The 15,213-nt window shown below is 40.1% G+C and overlaps 1 protein-coding gene across 1 annotated transcript in view; it reads right to left on the reverse strand.

Moving 5' to 3' along the window:
* Positions 1–15,213, reverse strand: part of TFB1M (transcription factor B1, mitochondrial) — a 38,016-nt gene that overhangs the window by 21,630 nt on the left and 1,173 nt on the right. The window contains exons 2-4 of the mRNA XM_005872877.2: positions 13,403–13,560; positions 2,604–2,712; positions 1,132–1,283 (exon numbers count right to left, since the gene is read on the reverse strand). Coding sequence (XP_005872939.1) covers positions 1,132–1,283; positions 2,604–2,712; positions 13,403–13,560 — 419 coding nt within the window. The remainder of the gene's footprint in view (positions 1–1,131; positions 1,284–2,603; positions 2,713–13,402; positions 13,561–15,213) is intronic.

A 15,213-nucleotide genomic window follows, 5' to 3' on the forward strand; every position in this document is an offset into this window, starting at 1 on the left:
TTCCTGTTACAGGGTCTCCAAATAGGAGAATGAACAGGTAAATTACGACACAGTTGTAGTAGTATATATAATATACTATATAACAGTAATATGAATGAATCAGGATAAAGAGGATACATGAGATAAACTTGCAGAGAATAGTAAGTCCCAAATCCACAGTATTGACTACCTTTGCAGTAGGTGAAAGATAGGAGGTAAAATCAGAATGAGGCATCCAAGAGAGTGTCAAAGATGTTGGCAACTTCATTACTAAGCTGACTTGGGCGATGGGGACTCAGGTGTTTTTGTTAAGCCATACATATACATTAAATACTCTTTTGTATTTATATGTCAGAACACAGCTTTTTAAAAACATGGACAGTCTGCAGATCCCCTCGCCTACCCTGTAGGTTTACTTTCTAGAGAGTGAACCTGGAACACAACTGCTGTGGGCATACAGGCATGGCCAAGGAGGGGGATAAAGTGAGTCTACATCAGGGGTGGGCAAACTTTTTGACTCGAGGGCCACAATGGGTTCTTAAACTGGACCAGAGGGCCGGAACAAAAGCATGGATGGAGTGTTTGTGTGAACTAATATAAATTCAAAGTAAACATCATTACATAAAAGGGTACGGTCTTTTTTTTTTTTTTTTAGTTTTATTCATTTCAAACGGGCCGGATCCGGCCCGAGGGCCATAGTTTGCCCACGGCTGGTCTACATACTGAGTAGTGAGCCACCGACCCTCTTCCCTTTCTCAGCTCCACGTTGATTATAACCTTCTTCAGCTGTCATACTATTAAGGTCAGCAAATCAGTGATAACACGTCACATGCCAATCCCTATGTGTTAGTGCATCACCACATCGCACAGGTTCCGCCTTTCTTTAGCTGAGTGGGGGCTATTTCCTGTACTCACCACACCGCCTTCTTAGCTGGCAGCATGTCATTCCTAATCTGCACGGAGAGCTGACAGCAGTGACATCTGCCGCCACCACCACATGCTTAACTTTGGTTGCGCTGTTGTAGGGTTTTTCTGTGTGTGTGTGTGTAATGGAGTATCAGCTTTAGAAAACAGTCTGACATACAAATGCAGTACTATTTTGTCTTGGAATTTGATCATGTGGTAAAATAGCCAGAAAAAATTAAAACTTACCTCCGCCACTTCCTTTTGGAAAGTCAACGTCATCTGGGTTCTGCCGTAAGCAAAAGGCCCCTCTCTCTGAGAAACATTTTCAAGCCACTTGATTATGAGTGGAGTTGACACATTAAAAGGCAGATTTCCAATAATATGTACATTTGGAGGATCTGGTTGGCAAGAGAAAAACCAACTTGAAATGATTTCATCAATATAGTTTGAATATAATTTTAATTAAGCGTAAAAGTCGAACTAAATACTAATAGCATCAAATAAAAATATATGAAAAATTATGGTTGAGTGTATTCCACACCATTTATTCTTCAAAAGCATTGTTTTTTTGTTTTTTGCCCCCACAATCAGCTTTGAATTATTAAGGAAAAAAATTCTACCTAATTAGCATTCAGTCAGTCAGTGAAAGTCCTCAGATTTTTGGCTTCAGAAAAAGATACAATAAGAACTGCTGTGAGGAAAAAGAATTTGCTTTGGACATGAAGAGGTCAAGGTGCCTGTGGGCCCCAGAGGAACCTGCGGAGGGTCGGAGGCCCGGGAAGCGGACACAGCCTGCAAGTGCCTGCGACATGACATGCAGGTGTCCTCCAGGGAGGAGTCATCCGGACGGATCTGTAGCAGGAGACGCCCGAGGAGAAAGAGCTCAGAAACAGGTGAGAGGTGGGAGAAAAAATAACCACCAGCAAAGGAGTTAGAGACAGCTCACAGCGATGTAAAGGAGAATCAGAGGGCACGGCTTCAGGGAAGGCAGGAGCACCATCTTCCAGAAGAGAGTCAGTAACAGTCAGAGGAACCAGGAGAACTGTCACAGGCGGGGGACACTGGGGAGGTCACTGCGGGGGGGTAGGCGCAGGCAGGTGCTGAGAAGAGCAGGGGGCGTCGGAAGGCGGAGAGGGCCAGCACCAACCACTGCAGGAGCCTGGCCGTGGAGGCCAGACACATGGTGGCAGCTAGAGTGTGGGGGGTGGTGTGTGTACCAAAATTGACCCTTCATGTGTTCTACGGGGTTTTAAAGGCAAAAAACAGAAGCGCTGGAACACAGAGGTTCTCAATAAACAGTGCCGTGAATGAAGAGTGCCTTGGTTGGTCACTGAGTGTGAACACAATCGAAACAAAGGTAAAAGAAAGGTTGGGTGTGGCTTGGTTCACTAAAACCCTTTCTTTTTTTACCATTTGGAAAAAGTAACACCTTATAGTTCATCTCATGTGCTATCCTAAATATGACAAGTTTATTTAAATAGAACCCAAAACATTTGAAAAATGGGACAAATAATTAAGAATTAAGAAAGTAACGGATTTTATATTTTGGAAGAAAGTAGAAAAGCAGAATAAATTACAATACATATTACCTATTAATTGTGTTTGGATAATTTTTAATATAAATATATAATAACATTTGTAATATATAATAATGTAAGTATTTCTACCATAAATAACAACAAGAACAACAAAAAGAAAAACAATCCAAAGTCACTTACCATCCTCCCACTGTCGTTTAAGACTTTCTGGAAAAGCCCTTTCGACCTTAAATGTCAACACATCTCCATGGACAATCCTCAGTTTCCCCGGTGCTGCATCAGAAAGCATCTAGTTCAGAAAGGTCAACAAAAGGAGCTCATACACTTTGTCAAATACTGAAACTATTTTTTTTTACTTCAAATCTATGCATTATTAAATCAATCTGAAAGCCAGAGACTAAGCGTGACTGTTAATGAACTCAAGTTCATAGTATCAACCGCAATAAACTACAGTGGCATTTCACTTTTAACATATGAATGACGGGGCAGCAACAGATTAAAGTATAAAAACAGCTTACCATTTAACATCTATTAACGAAATTTTGACCCTCAGAATGACTTGTATTTCTGTATAGATTTAGCAAAAACTCAACTCCTATCTGTAAGTTTTTAAATTAGAAAGCATTTGTAATATATTTTTAAAAAATCTTTATTGTTGCAAGTATTACATATGTCCCTTTTATTCCCCCACTGACCTCCTCTAGCCCAGCCCCACCTCTCACCCCAGGCCTTCACCACCCTATTGTCTGTGTCCATGGGTTATGCATAATGCATACAAGTTCTTTGGTTGATCTCTCTCCACTCACCCACCCTCCCCTGCCTTCCCTCTGAAATTCGACAGTCTGTTCCATGCTTCTATGTCTCTTGATCTATTTTGTTCACTAGATTCCACATATGAGTGAGATCATGTGATACTTGTCTTTCCCTGACTGGCTTATTTCACTTAGCATAAAACTCCCCAGGTCCCTCCATGCTGTTGCAAATGGCAAGAGTTCTTTCTTTTTTACAGCTGCATAGTATTCCACTGTGTAGATCAGTGATGGCGAACCTTTTGAGCTCGGCGTGACAGCATTTTGAAAAACCCTAACTTAACTCTGGTGCCGTGTCACATATAGAAATTTTTTGATATTTGCAACCATAGTAAAACAAAGGTTTATATTTTTGATATTTATTTTATATATTTAAATGCCATTTAACAAACAAAAATCAACCAAAAAAAATGAGTTCGCGTGTCACCTCTGACACGCGTGTCATAGGTTCGCCATCACTGGTGTAGATGTACCACAGCTTTTGTATCCACTCATTTGCTCATGGACACTTGGGCTGTTTCCAAATCTTAGCTGTTGTAAATTGTGCTGCTATGAACATAGGGGTGTATATATCCTTTCTGATTGGTGTTTCTGATTTCTTAGGATATATTCCTAAAAGTATGATCACTGGGTCAAATGAGAGTTCCATTTTTAATTTTTTGAGGAAACTCTATACTGTTTTCCATAGTGGCTGCACCAGTCTGCATTCCCACCAGCAGCTTATAACACATCCTTGCCAGCACTTGTTGATTTGTTGATGGTAGCCATTCTGACAGGTATGAGGTGGTACCTCATTGTCATTTTGATTTGCATCTCTGGGCTGATTAGTGACTTAGAGCATGTTTTCATGTTTCTTGGCTTTCTGTATGTCCATTTTGGAGAAGTGTCTATTTAGGTTTGCCTAGTTTTTGATTGGATTTTTGTCTTTTTTTGTTAAGTTGTATGAGTTCCCTGTAAATTTTGGAGGGTAACCCCTTATTGGATGTATCATTGGCAAGTATGTTCTCCCACGCAGTGGGCTCTCTTGTTATTTTGTTGTTGGTTTCTTTTGCTGTGCAGAAGCTTTTTATTTTGATGTAGTCCCATTTGTTTATTTTCTCCTTAGTTTCCTTTGTCCTAGAAAATATATTGGTAAACTATTGCTATGAGAGATGTCTGAGATTCTGCTGCCTTACAGCTAAGCCATCTGTAAGTTCGTATCATGTTAAGTGCCTCTGTATCCAACACAAAACTTGATTTTTAAAGTTCTTGGTAAATAAAACCAGATGCAGCCCCTGAGCTTATAAAGTTTAAAATGCAGGAATGAATATAGTCAATGAGAACAAACATCGCTCAAGTGGATTACAAAGGAAGAGGTGACCCTCTTCCACATTAAGTCTCAGCTCAGGGAGCTCAGAGAACCTGAGCTCCAATTCAGGGAACTCTGGCCTTGAGCACCTCTTGGTCTTGCTTCTCTAGCTCAAGCCAAGCTAATTTTCTCCTAACTCTCTCCTTGCCTAACCCAGGCAACTGACAGGAAGGATGAAAGAAGCATCACAGAAGCCAGTGAGAAGGCGCGGACCACCTCTGAGCCAACACTGTGCCTTGCACATGCTTCTCTGTAGCTTAGATCACCCAGTATCACAATTGTGTGTCTGCAGGTTCTTCCCCTGTAACAATGCATGCTCCGGAAGGGCAGCACCTGTTTCTTCCTTTTTTTTAAAATATATTTTTATTGATTTCAGAGAGGAAGGGAGAGAAAGAGCGAGACAGAAACATCAATGATGACAGAGAATCACTGATCGGCTGCCTCCTGCATGCCCCCGAATAGAGATCATGTGCCCTTGACGGGAATGGAGCCCGGGACCCTCCAGTGCAAAGGCCGATGCTCTATCCACTGAGCCAAGCCAGCTAGGGCGCACCTGTTTCTTATCTCCCGCAAGGTCCCCGGCAGCCACAACAGCAGAGTGAGTACTTCTGAGGTACGTGATAAGTGGATGACCAGATGGCATTCAGTTTTTTGTGACACTGGAAACTTCCTTGCCTAGCCTGCGAGATTTGGGGTTCCATAAATTTGTAAGGTCAATTCGCTGGCAAAGACTTATTTCACTGATAACAGACAGAATTACACAAGTAATGTTTCAGAAATACAGATTGAATTGCCTATATTGGTAAGAAGCTAAACATTTAAAGTTTGGGAATCAACTAGTTTAATATATTTAGCCATGGCACTTCAGCAAAAATGATGTGCACTTCTGATATTAATATATCTATCGATTATTTTAAATCACCACAATTTGTTAAAATTTAATTTGATGATTACCAGACACTACATCTTAGAAAATGTAATAACCTCAATATACTATAAATAAAAAAGGAGATAGCTCTCTATGGAACAGGCTCTTACTGACAAAAACTGTGTATTTAATGATAGCATTTACTGTCAATGAAGAACATTAGAATTTTTCTATAATTATGCTTCACATAATTAAAACAAATTAGCATACCAAAAACAAAGAGGCAGAACTAAAAGCCTATGTTTCACAACGTCAATATATAGAAAGTAGTTAAGTAATTAGTAATTAAGACTCAGACAAAACAAAACAATGCAAACTAGGCTCCTTGGTGTTAATTTACATGCTCTGATAACTCAACCATGTTTGAAATGTTCCTTTTTCCACACTGACACACTCAGCTGCATACCAGGAAGCTGACGTAACACATTTACCTTCCTTTCCTAGGTTCAATGTTACATTCTATCAGGTATGTTTTGATTTCCCTTCAGGCTGAAGTCTCCTTCAATGACAAACCAAACCCTTCCATTCTTCACAAGGTCTACCTCCCCCATGACTACTTGGTAGCCCCATCTTCCTCTTTCTCACTCCCTATTGCAGAAGGGATGAACGCTGGCGTTCACAGCTTTATGTGAAGGGCCTATGGGCAAGAACGCTCGAAAACTGAAATGGTATGACTCTAGACCAGTGGTTGGCAAACTGCGGCTCTCGAGCCACATGCGGCTCTTTGGCCCCTTGAGTGTGGCCACGAAGTTTCAATCGCACTGTACGTGCGCACCCGCACGTGGTATTTTGTGGAAGAGCCACACTCAAGGGGCCGCAGTTTGCCGACCACTGCTCTAGACAATAGCCTGGCACACACCTGATGATAGTCAGCAATGACAGACTTTCTAACTAACCACTTAGAGAGAAGACTGTTTCATTACCATAATGTTTGGGAATGATGGAGGAGTGGGAAAGATCAGTTATAGCCCCTCAAGAACCACACTGGTGCCTTACACTTCAGAACTCCAGGGGTATTACCTCTGCATACGCTCCCGGCACAGCGGACTACGAGTGCAGGCACTTGCTTACAGCCAAGTGAGTACCTTTACAGACATTCTCAAATTGTTCTATCTAGTTTTCAATCCTAAATTCTTCCAATGAGAAGCTTGGAGCAAGCAAACTCAAAGCTAACACGGGCCAAATAAGCAAGGTTTAAGTTTATGTGGGCCGCAAAAAAAACCAAAAGCTTCAATTTTCATAGAAACGTGTAGGTTTATTTCGATAGAGACAATGCTGAATATAAAGGGCTGAAATAAATGAGGAATCGTTAACATAAAATAACAGAAATTAATAAAAATTAATATTTTTTTCTTGAACATTAACTTACCAGACACTGAACAACTGCTCAAATTAATAAGCATAACGCAAGTAAACCTATTTTTCTTGTTCTCCAAAAGTGAAATATTTCCTGTTGCGCACACCAAACAAGTCAGTCCAAGACTAATAACATGGCATTCGGCTGCTAAAATATTTGCTGCTAGTATTAGTGGAGAGTAATGGTGCACCTGTGCATAAGGCTTGTAAGGGAAATGAATGCAGCACACTTATAATAATCAGTCATTAGGGAATGTTGTAGTTCATTATTAATAATGCTATATAATAAAATTGTAATATGCAAATTGAACGGCGGAATGACGGGGGGAGCTGGCAATCAGGCGGCGCCAAGGAGTGTGACGGGGCAGAGGGAGGGAATGGCGATGGGGGGTGGAGGGGCAGCAACCAGCAGCAGAGGAGGGGTGATGGGAGGGGTCAGCACCTGACCAGTTGCCTCCTGCAGAGGGAGGCCAGATAGCGCTTAGGCCATCAGTAGGACATCCCCTACTTTCGGACCGTGAGAAGGTGCAGGCCGGGCTGAGGGACCCTCCCCTCCCACCCCCCCAGTGCACCGACCTCTAGTTATGTATAACAGGATATTGTAAAAATTAAGTTACAATTTTTATTAAAACATTTCTTACATACCGTTATATTGACTGGGCTGCAAAAATATTTGTTGTGGGCTGCACAACAGGCTGCAAATTTGACATGCTTGGCTTAGAGTAAAAGGACTCTTTAAATCCTAGAGATGTTAGCGCTCATGACCAACTTACTGAATTACAGAATTCTGACTCTCTAGGGAAGTAATTATACCAAGTCTCCAAGAGAGAAAATGGTTTTCCTGGTGTTAGGTTTTGTAAGGGGTACATGGCACACATAATGGAGAGTGCCTTTTCTAAAAGGAGAAAACAAAGGCAGAAGTATTCCGCGTGCGGCCACTAAAAACCTCTCCTCTAACGGGCCAAGGTCTTGAGCACACTTCCTGCAGGGAGTGGCTATGGCCCACCGAGGTACTTCGTTGGTGATCTAATTTGATGATGAAAGAATTTATGTAATTCTTGGAACTTGCGTACAATGATAAATTCCTTGAGAATAAAAAACTGTATCAAATAGCCATCTTGCACATTTTATGCCACCTTCTCTTGGTGAGGGGCCTCTGGCAGCCAACACTGTCCAGCGGGCTAAGCACTGGTCACACAGCTCAGGACCATGGCCTTCTTCCTGACACAGTGAGGACCCCCATGCTGTGAAACACGGGCTGGGCTAGCTGTCAGGTAAACTATATGAGAATAAAAAAAAAAACTATAATAGAGGATATGACAGGAGAAAATACAATTTTTACTCTTATATAGAATACACAGAAAAGACAAATGCCATTTAAAAAAAAATTCAAGACGTTACAATAGACTTTTTGAGGGTGAAGATTACAGCATGATTTCCAAAGGTCAGTTTGCTTTGCTTTTTAAACAGGACCAGAATACATATAGTAGAAACTCATTTACTCAGCCTCATGAAGGAATTAGATGTGTGACTTACTACGTTTTCTATTCAACGAACGTTTACTCCTTTAAGTGTTAATATTTCTTAAAAAGACATATATGGAAATCTTTATAAACTATATTGCACAATTCTCTTCTTTAAGCCAAGTACAATGAACCCAGTTTCACCCTGTTCTTGATGGCTTCTTCATTTCTGCCTGTAGAGTAATGGCCTCAATGGTTATGACCCTTATGACTGTGCTTTTCCCCCCAGTTTTTATATTTGCTTTTTATAGCTGTTCTGCCACAGTAATAACTGTTACTTCTTGCTGTTGTCAGAGGGTCTGCTTCGAGCACTGACCTCTATACCTTTAACCTGAGGCGCAGTGGACCAGGAAATCACTCTGCTGTAAGCTATCTTTTGTTTACTTGTTGTTTTTGTCTACGTTATGATTAATATGGTTATAGCTACATCAAGTAAGTTACATGTACAAAATATATAATCATCTCATAGCAGAACGTCAAGCAGTCTTCCCTTTTAAAAGTTTGATAGAGATGAAAGAATTTCAACATTTTATCATCTTTGATTAAAAACAGCTCCTTCTGCCAGGATGACTGTATTATATTTTATGTCCCTGTATAAGATGACGAGAAGGAGAGTAATTATAACAGCAACCACTGATTGGCTACTGCAATATATACCAGGCTCTTTATATAAATTCCTGTCTATTTTTGCAATAACCACCCAAGGTAACTATTATTCTCAGATGAAAAAGCTGAAGCTAAAAAAGGTTCAACAATAAGCTCGAGGTCACAAAGCTAGTGATACACCTGAGATTTGAACACCAGCCTATTTGAGTCTCCATTCTGTGAACTTTCCACTTTGTCTATCAAGTAGAAATAATCACTGTTTACCTGTTATAAAACCCAGAGATAATACTAACAATAACCACTGCCTTTCTATTTCCAAAATTCCACAAAATAAGCTTATAATTTAAAGGAACTGCTTACCCTGGACAAGATGGACTGTAAGGGAGCAGATAAACTCTTTTGCCTTAAATAAACCAAAACAGTTGAAACAACAATATGCAGACATTGGACATCAGAGAGCACAGGAAAACCTGCATATCCAAGAAGCTCTACGAACCCCACGAACAAGAAACATGAAGAAAATGACACCAAGGCACATCATGATGAAACTGCTCAAAACAGTGATAATCTGCAGATCCAAGAAGCTCAACGAACCCCACAAACAAGAAGGCACATCATGATGAAACTGCTCAAAACAGTGATAAAGAGAAAAATATAAAAGCCAGAAGAAAAAAGACAGAGGAGCGAAGATAAAGATGACAGATTTCTTGTTAGAAGCAACATATGAAGACAGGGGAACAAAACCTTAAGAGTAGTGAAAGGATGCTGCCAGGATGTGTTTCAAAAAATGAAGACAAAACAAAACACTTTTCAGACATATAAATGTCGAAAGATATATTACAAACAGATTTACACTATATGAAATGCTAAAGAAAATCTTTCAGGTTATAGGAAAATGATACTAGATGGAAATACACACAGAAAGTAATCTCTTTAACACAGAATTGACTTTTAAAAGAAAAATCACATTGTATGGTGAACTGTGTAACATATGGGGAAGTATGACAATGAGCATTCAAAGGAGAGAAGCAAGTAGACTACTGTAGGTTTGTATGCTAACACATAAAGATACACTGGGATATGTCAAGACATATACCACACACCTTCAATAAAGCACTAAAATACCAAACAAAGTGCTATAGCTATATAATATCCTGGAAGAAAATGTAGGAGAAATTCTAAGCCCCACTGTTTACACAGCACTGAGGATTTTTTTTAGTCCAAAGAAATAACATGACTTTTCTCCTATACCTCTTTCCAGATCGCTAAAGCTATATAATAACCTGGAAGAAAATGCAGGAGAAATTCTAAGCTCCACTGTATATACAGCACTGAGGATTTTTTTAGTCCAAAGAAATAACATGACTTTTCTCCTATACCTCTTTCCAGATCAGCACCTCCTGATCAATCCTTAATTAACAGGGGTGTATAAAGCATGGGGTTAATCATTTCATTGATTAATTATATAAAAATTTGCACTAAATGCTTACTAAGTATGAAGTATTCATTTAATTCTCACAACAATCCTATGGGCAAAGTGACAGAGAGATAGGTACCCACCAAGGTCACACAACTAGTAAATGGTAGAGCCTGAAGTTGAACCCAGAGAGTCTGACACTCGAGTCTGAGTTCTTCACCATAAAACTGTCCTATAATGCTTTCACAGATTAGAGATGTTTTCCTCCTTTACAACACGTGGATACTGAGACCTACATAATCACCATGTTCTTTCCTCTAAGCTGCCTCCTGATAATATTATAAGAATTGAATTAAGCTACAAATGACATACTTTCAACTAGAAGACATTTTATAAATTATTACAATTTCTTTAAAAAGTAATTCTATTAGCTTAGAAGTCACTAAAATGGAATCCTTAAAATAGATCGATCTCCTCCAGCCTGTACTTAGTTTTATGATTAATTCAGTACTTCTAAAGGAAAGTGGTTTTACATATTGAAACATTCTTTACAGGAAAAAGAAGTCTATTTGATATTTTAGTATCCAACATTTCTTTTTAAGGCAAACTCCCTTCCTGCACACAAGGCACCAAGAATCATGCTTCTTCTACAGCAACATGTAAGTCAAATATACATTTTTTGCAATGTAATTTACCTTGAAATTAACCTACTTATATTTAGAAAAAGGGCACAAAACTTTTTGATAATGAATGCTACACAATTACTCACTTTCATTGTTAAATGAAACACTTAGTCAGTTAATCGGATATATACACAGATAGTTAACCTTTTTATTTCCTGAGTGAGGCATTTGGTAGAGATGCAGCAAGAAACAACAAACACGTAAGAACACAGAGATAGTGTCAGATGACGGCAAAGCTAATGAGACAATAAAGCAAGGTGGGTTAGGAGTGCGGGGACTTGGGGGGAGCACAGCTGAGATAAAAAGGGTGCAGTTGGTTTTTAAAGCCTGTCTACAAAGATCTTTAGTTGAAATTGGAGAGAATATGTGAATTAAGATGGGGACGGACAGAAATGTGATTCACCTCCCTGCCCAATGAGAAAGAATTGCATGTAATATTGGGTGAGATTGAGGGTTAAGAAGTCTGTTTAAGAGACAAATATCAGAGGAGTATCCCCTATGTCCAAAAAGGGCTAGATGATTAAGCCTGAGAGAATTATGTAGTGCTGTTCAGTTTCTTTTTCTCATCTTATGATCTCACCCAAAATAATATCCCCACTTCCACTTCCAATTGAGATACAGTTCTTAAAATAAGAAAGCAGCTCAAAGCAAAAATTCAATATTCCACATTTGATCAAGGAATATGTACCACATAATATCCACAAATAAACTTATAAGTCTGAAACCAATTCTGTCAATAAAGACTGGCAAAATTAGATCCAAGTAAATATAAAATTTTGTAAAACAGGATATAGCAAAATAGTAAGAAAAAAAATCACTAAGTTTCTTTTAAAAATCAGATGCATGCACACACAGCCCTAGATTTCCAAATAAATTTTCTCAGAGTGTTCTGGCAGAAATTAAATATTTTCCCACTGATACACATACACATAAGTATTAGAGTGTGCTAATTTAAAACCAACTGTTCCTCTGGTATGAAAATAATCATGCAGATAATTTGACTATTCTATTGGACTCACCTTTAATAAATTGCTAAAGGCTCTTAAAAGTTTTAGTTTGGGGAATCAAAGGCCCTTCAGTCATTAAGTGTCCCCGATGAAGAATGATCACTGGCCCTAACCGGATTGGCTCAGTGGATAGAGCATCAGCCTGCGGACTGAAGGGTCCCAGGTTCCATTCCATGTACCTTGGTTGCGGGCATATCCCCAGTTGGGGTGTGCAGGAGGCAGCTGATCGATGTTTCTCTCTCATCGATGTTTCTAACTCTCTATCCCTCTCCCTTCCTCTCTGTAAAATATATATTTTTTTAAAAAGATCACTGTTTGACAACGTTTTTAAAATGTATGTCCCTTCTTCTTACTATTTTTTTTAATCCTCACCTGAGAATACGTCTCTACTGATTTTTAGAGAGATAGGAAGGGACAGAGAGACGCAGGAGGGGGCCAAGGAGAGGGAGAGAGAAAATACCTGACCAGGGATGGAATATACAACCTAGGTATGTGCCCTGAGCAGGAACTGAACCTGCGACCTTTTTCGGTACACGGGCCAACGCTCCAACCGAGCTACCTGGCATGGGCTGTCCCTTTTAATTTTAAATCTGCACCTGCTTTCTTCACTTCCCACCTATTTGTTTTAATTCTTTCCTTGCAAAGATCAAAACAAGTTTATCCTCTCCCTGCCAACCTTGATATGAGGCTTTGAATTCCCTCACTCAAGGCTTCTGTTGTCTAGCTGAAAAGTGCCTAGTTCCTTCAAGTAATTCTCATGCAATAACAGTACCGACTGTTTTGAAGATGCACGTATCATTTCATTCACACCGCATCTTGAATCTATTCACAAAGTGGTACTACTCCACTCCTTCACTTTAAAAATGCTCTTCTATGAATGCCTAAGCTTAACTATTAGTCTCTCAGTTAAGCCAATGTCTTCTCCATCTTCTGCTTGTAGAAATAATTTTCTGAACTAAATGAAGCTCTCAGAAGTCATGCTGAGTCATTTTTACCATTACTTATCCTTATTTATTTTTCCAGGGATGGGCCATAACGCCCACAGATATTAGATTTTTAAAAAGGTGACACAGAACAGTGAGTTTGTTTCGTGTTTTTATAATAGCAGGTTCATTCGATCCTGGTCAACGGACCACGTGAGGATGCGTTAGAAATGCAGCCTTCTAGGCCTCCGGACAACGAATCAAAATCTCTGGGATGTAGCCTGGGGACTGTACCCTATCGAATCCTCAGGGATGGGGGGGCTTAAGTCTTGGCCTAAAGATTTCAACTGGGCTTTTAAAAAGACACTAAGTATCTTACCTGCAATCCAGGAAGGAAGCGACTGTCCTTTTCCACCACCAGAAGTTCAGCAACGCCGGCATTGAGAATGGATCTTGTGATTCCCCCTGGCCCAGGGCCTACTTCGTACACATATGCATTTGTCAGATTGCCAGCTTTCCTCACAATTTTATCTGGAGAAAAGAAAGTCTCAGTTATCTTGATTATCTTGGCAAATTTTAATGTATGGCATTAAAAAAATAATCAATACAAATTCTTATCAGCCACTACTTAATCAACTAATCCTTTTTATACAGTATTAATGCCAATTATTTAACTCTCAACCTCAACCAACACATAGTGGCCATTCATCATTCTATCTCATCACAGTTGAAAAGTACCAGTCCTTTAACAAAAAATAGGATTACCCTGTTCCTCCTCCAAACCAATCATTTCCTAGAAGAATGGGCTGGTTAAGCATGTACCACTTAACACTTGTTGAGCATCAAACATTTGAATGGACACGACTAGTTTCACATTCAGAATTTTCAATGTTGCTATTTTAAGATCCAGAAGCAAAAAGTGCTGGCAGTCTCCATTTTTACCTCCAGATCTCTGGTTGCTGGACAATATGTCACTGGCAACAAGTTCCTAGATCATAAGACTTGCAGAAATTGGGGTTCTTGGTCGTTTCCAGTTAGAAGTTAAATTTAGCAGTGGAGGTTTTTAAGCTTTGCCAACATTCGAGTTGATATGGAAAAGTTAAAATTTTAAAATATTAATCTACTTCTTAAAGTTAGCCGACCTTAAGAAATCATGGAAAAGCAGATTATTGGGGATTCAATGCAACCAATTATCACTCTGAAACACAACCGGCTGGTCTTACTGACTGAGCTACTAAAACCCAAGCAAGTGGGCCGCCTGGCACAGTGTTGGTAATGTAGTCTCTGAAAACAACCAGCACTTCTTGGCAGTGTTCCCTGACACTGTCTAGTCCCATTTTTGCGTCTGTTATTGAGAACTGACCTCTGTAGGCTTAGAGCGGAGAAAGACTCTCATCCATCCCAAAATAGCTTTGTCTATTAAAGGTGCAGGAGGGGCTCAGCACCCGCCTGCCGTCTGTCTGGCACAGGGCACCAGAGTTAAGTTAGGGTTTTTCAAAATGCTGACACGCTGAGCTCAAAAGGTTCGCCATCACTGGTCTAGTCATTTTTGCGTCTGTTATTGAGAACTGACCTCTGTAGGCTTAGAGCGAGAAAGGCTCTCATCCATCCCAAAAGAGCTTTGTCTATTAAAGGTGCAGGAGGGGCTCAGCACCCGCCGGCCGTCTGTCTGGCACAGGTGCTTCCTATGCTTTCTCACGACAGATCCTCACTACCCCACTTCAACTCCTCTGTGCTTTTCATCTCCCTCGCCTGTTGTATCTGAACAAGGTCATCTAGAAACCAAGTGGAAGAGCAGGGGGCTCCAGCTCAGGTGTAAGTTCCAAAGCAGATCCTGGCTCGGGTACGAACCACTGCCTCCCAGAGGGAACAGAGGCGATACATTAAGCACAGGCATTATGGAGTGAATTAATAGTCTCACTCTTAAAAGTGGAGAGCAGCGATAGCAGGCAGGGCAGTGCCTTCTTCAAGTACAAATGCCATCACAGAGGCACAGGCGGGTCACTAGGCCTGGGTTCAGTCTTCTCTGCTCCCACTGAGCTTCTCACCTCAGACAAGTACCTTAATGTCCCTTCATTTTGGTTCCCATAGAAGAGAGGAGAGTATCTAGATTCTGGAATTTACTCCCGGGGGAGAATAAAAGGCTCAAAGAGAAAATACAAATGAAGAAATCTTTTAAAAATATAAAGA

The sequence above is a fragment of the Myotis brandtii genome, unplaced genomic scaffold (genome assembly GCF_000412655.1).
Source record: "Myotis brandtii unplaced genomic scaffold, ASM41265v1 scaffold395, whole genome shotgun sequence".
Taxonomy (NCBI): domain Eukaryota; kingdom Metazoa; phylum Chordata; class Mammalia; order Chiroptera; family Vespertilionidae; genus Myotis; species Myotis brandtii.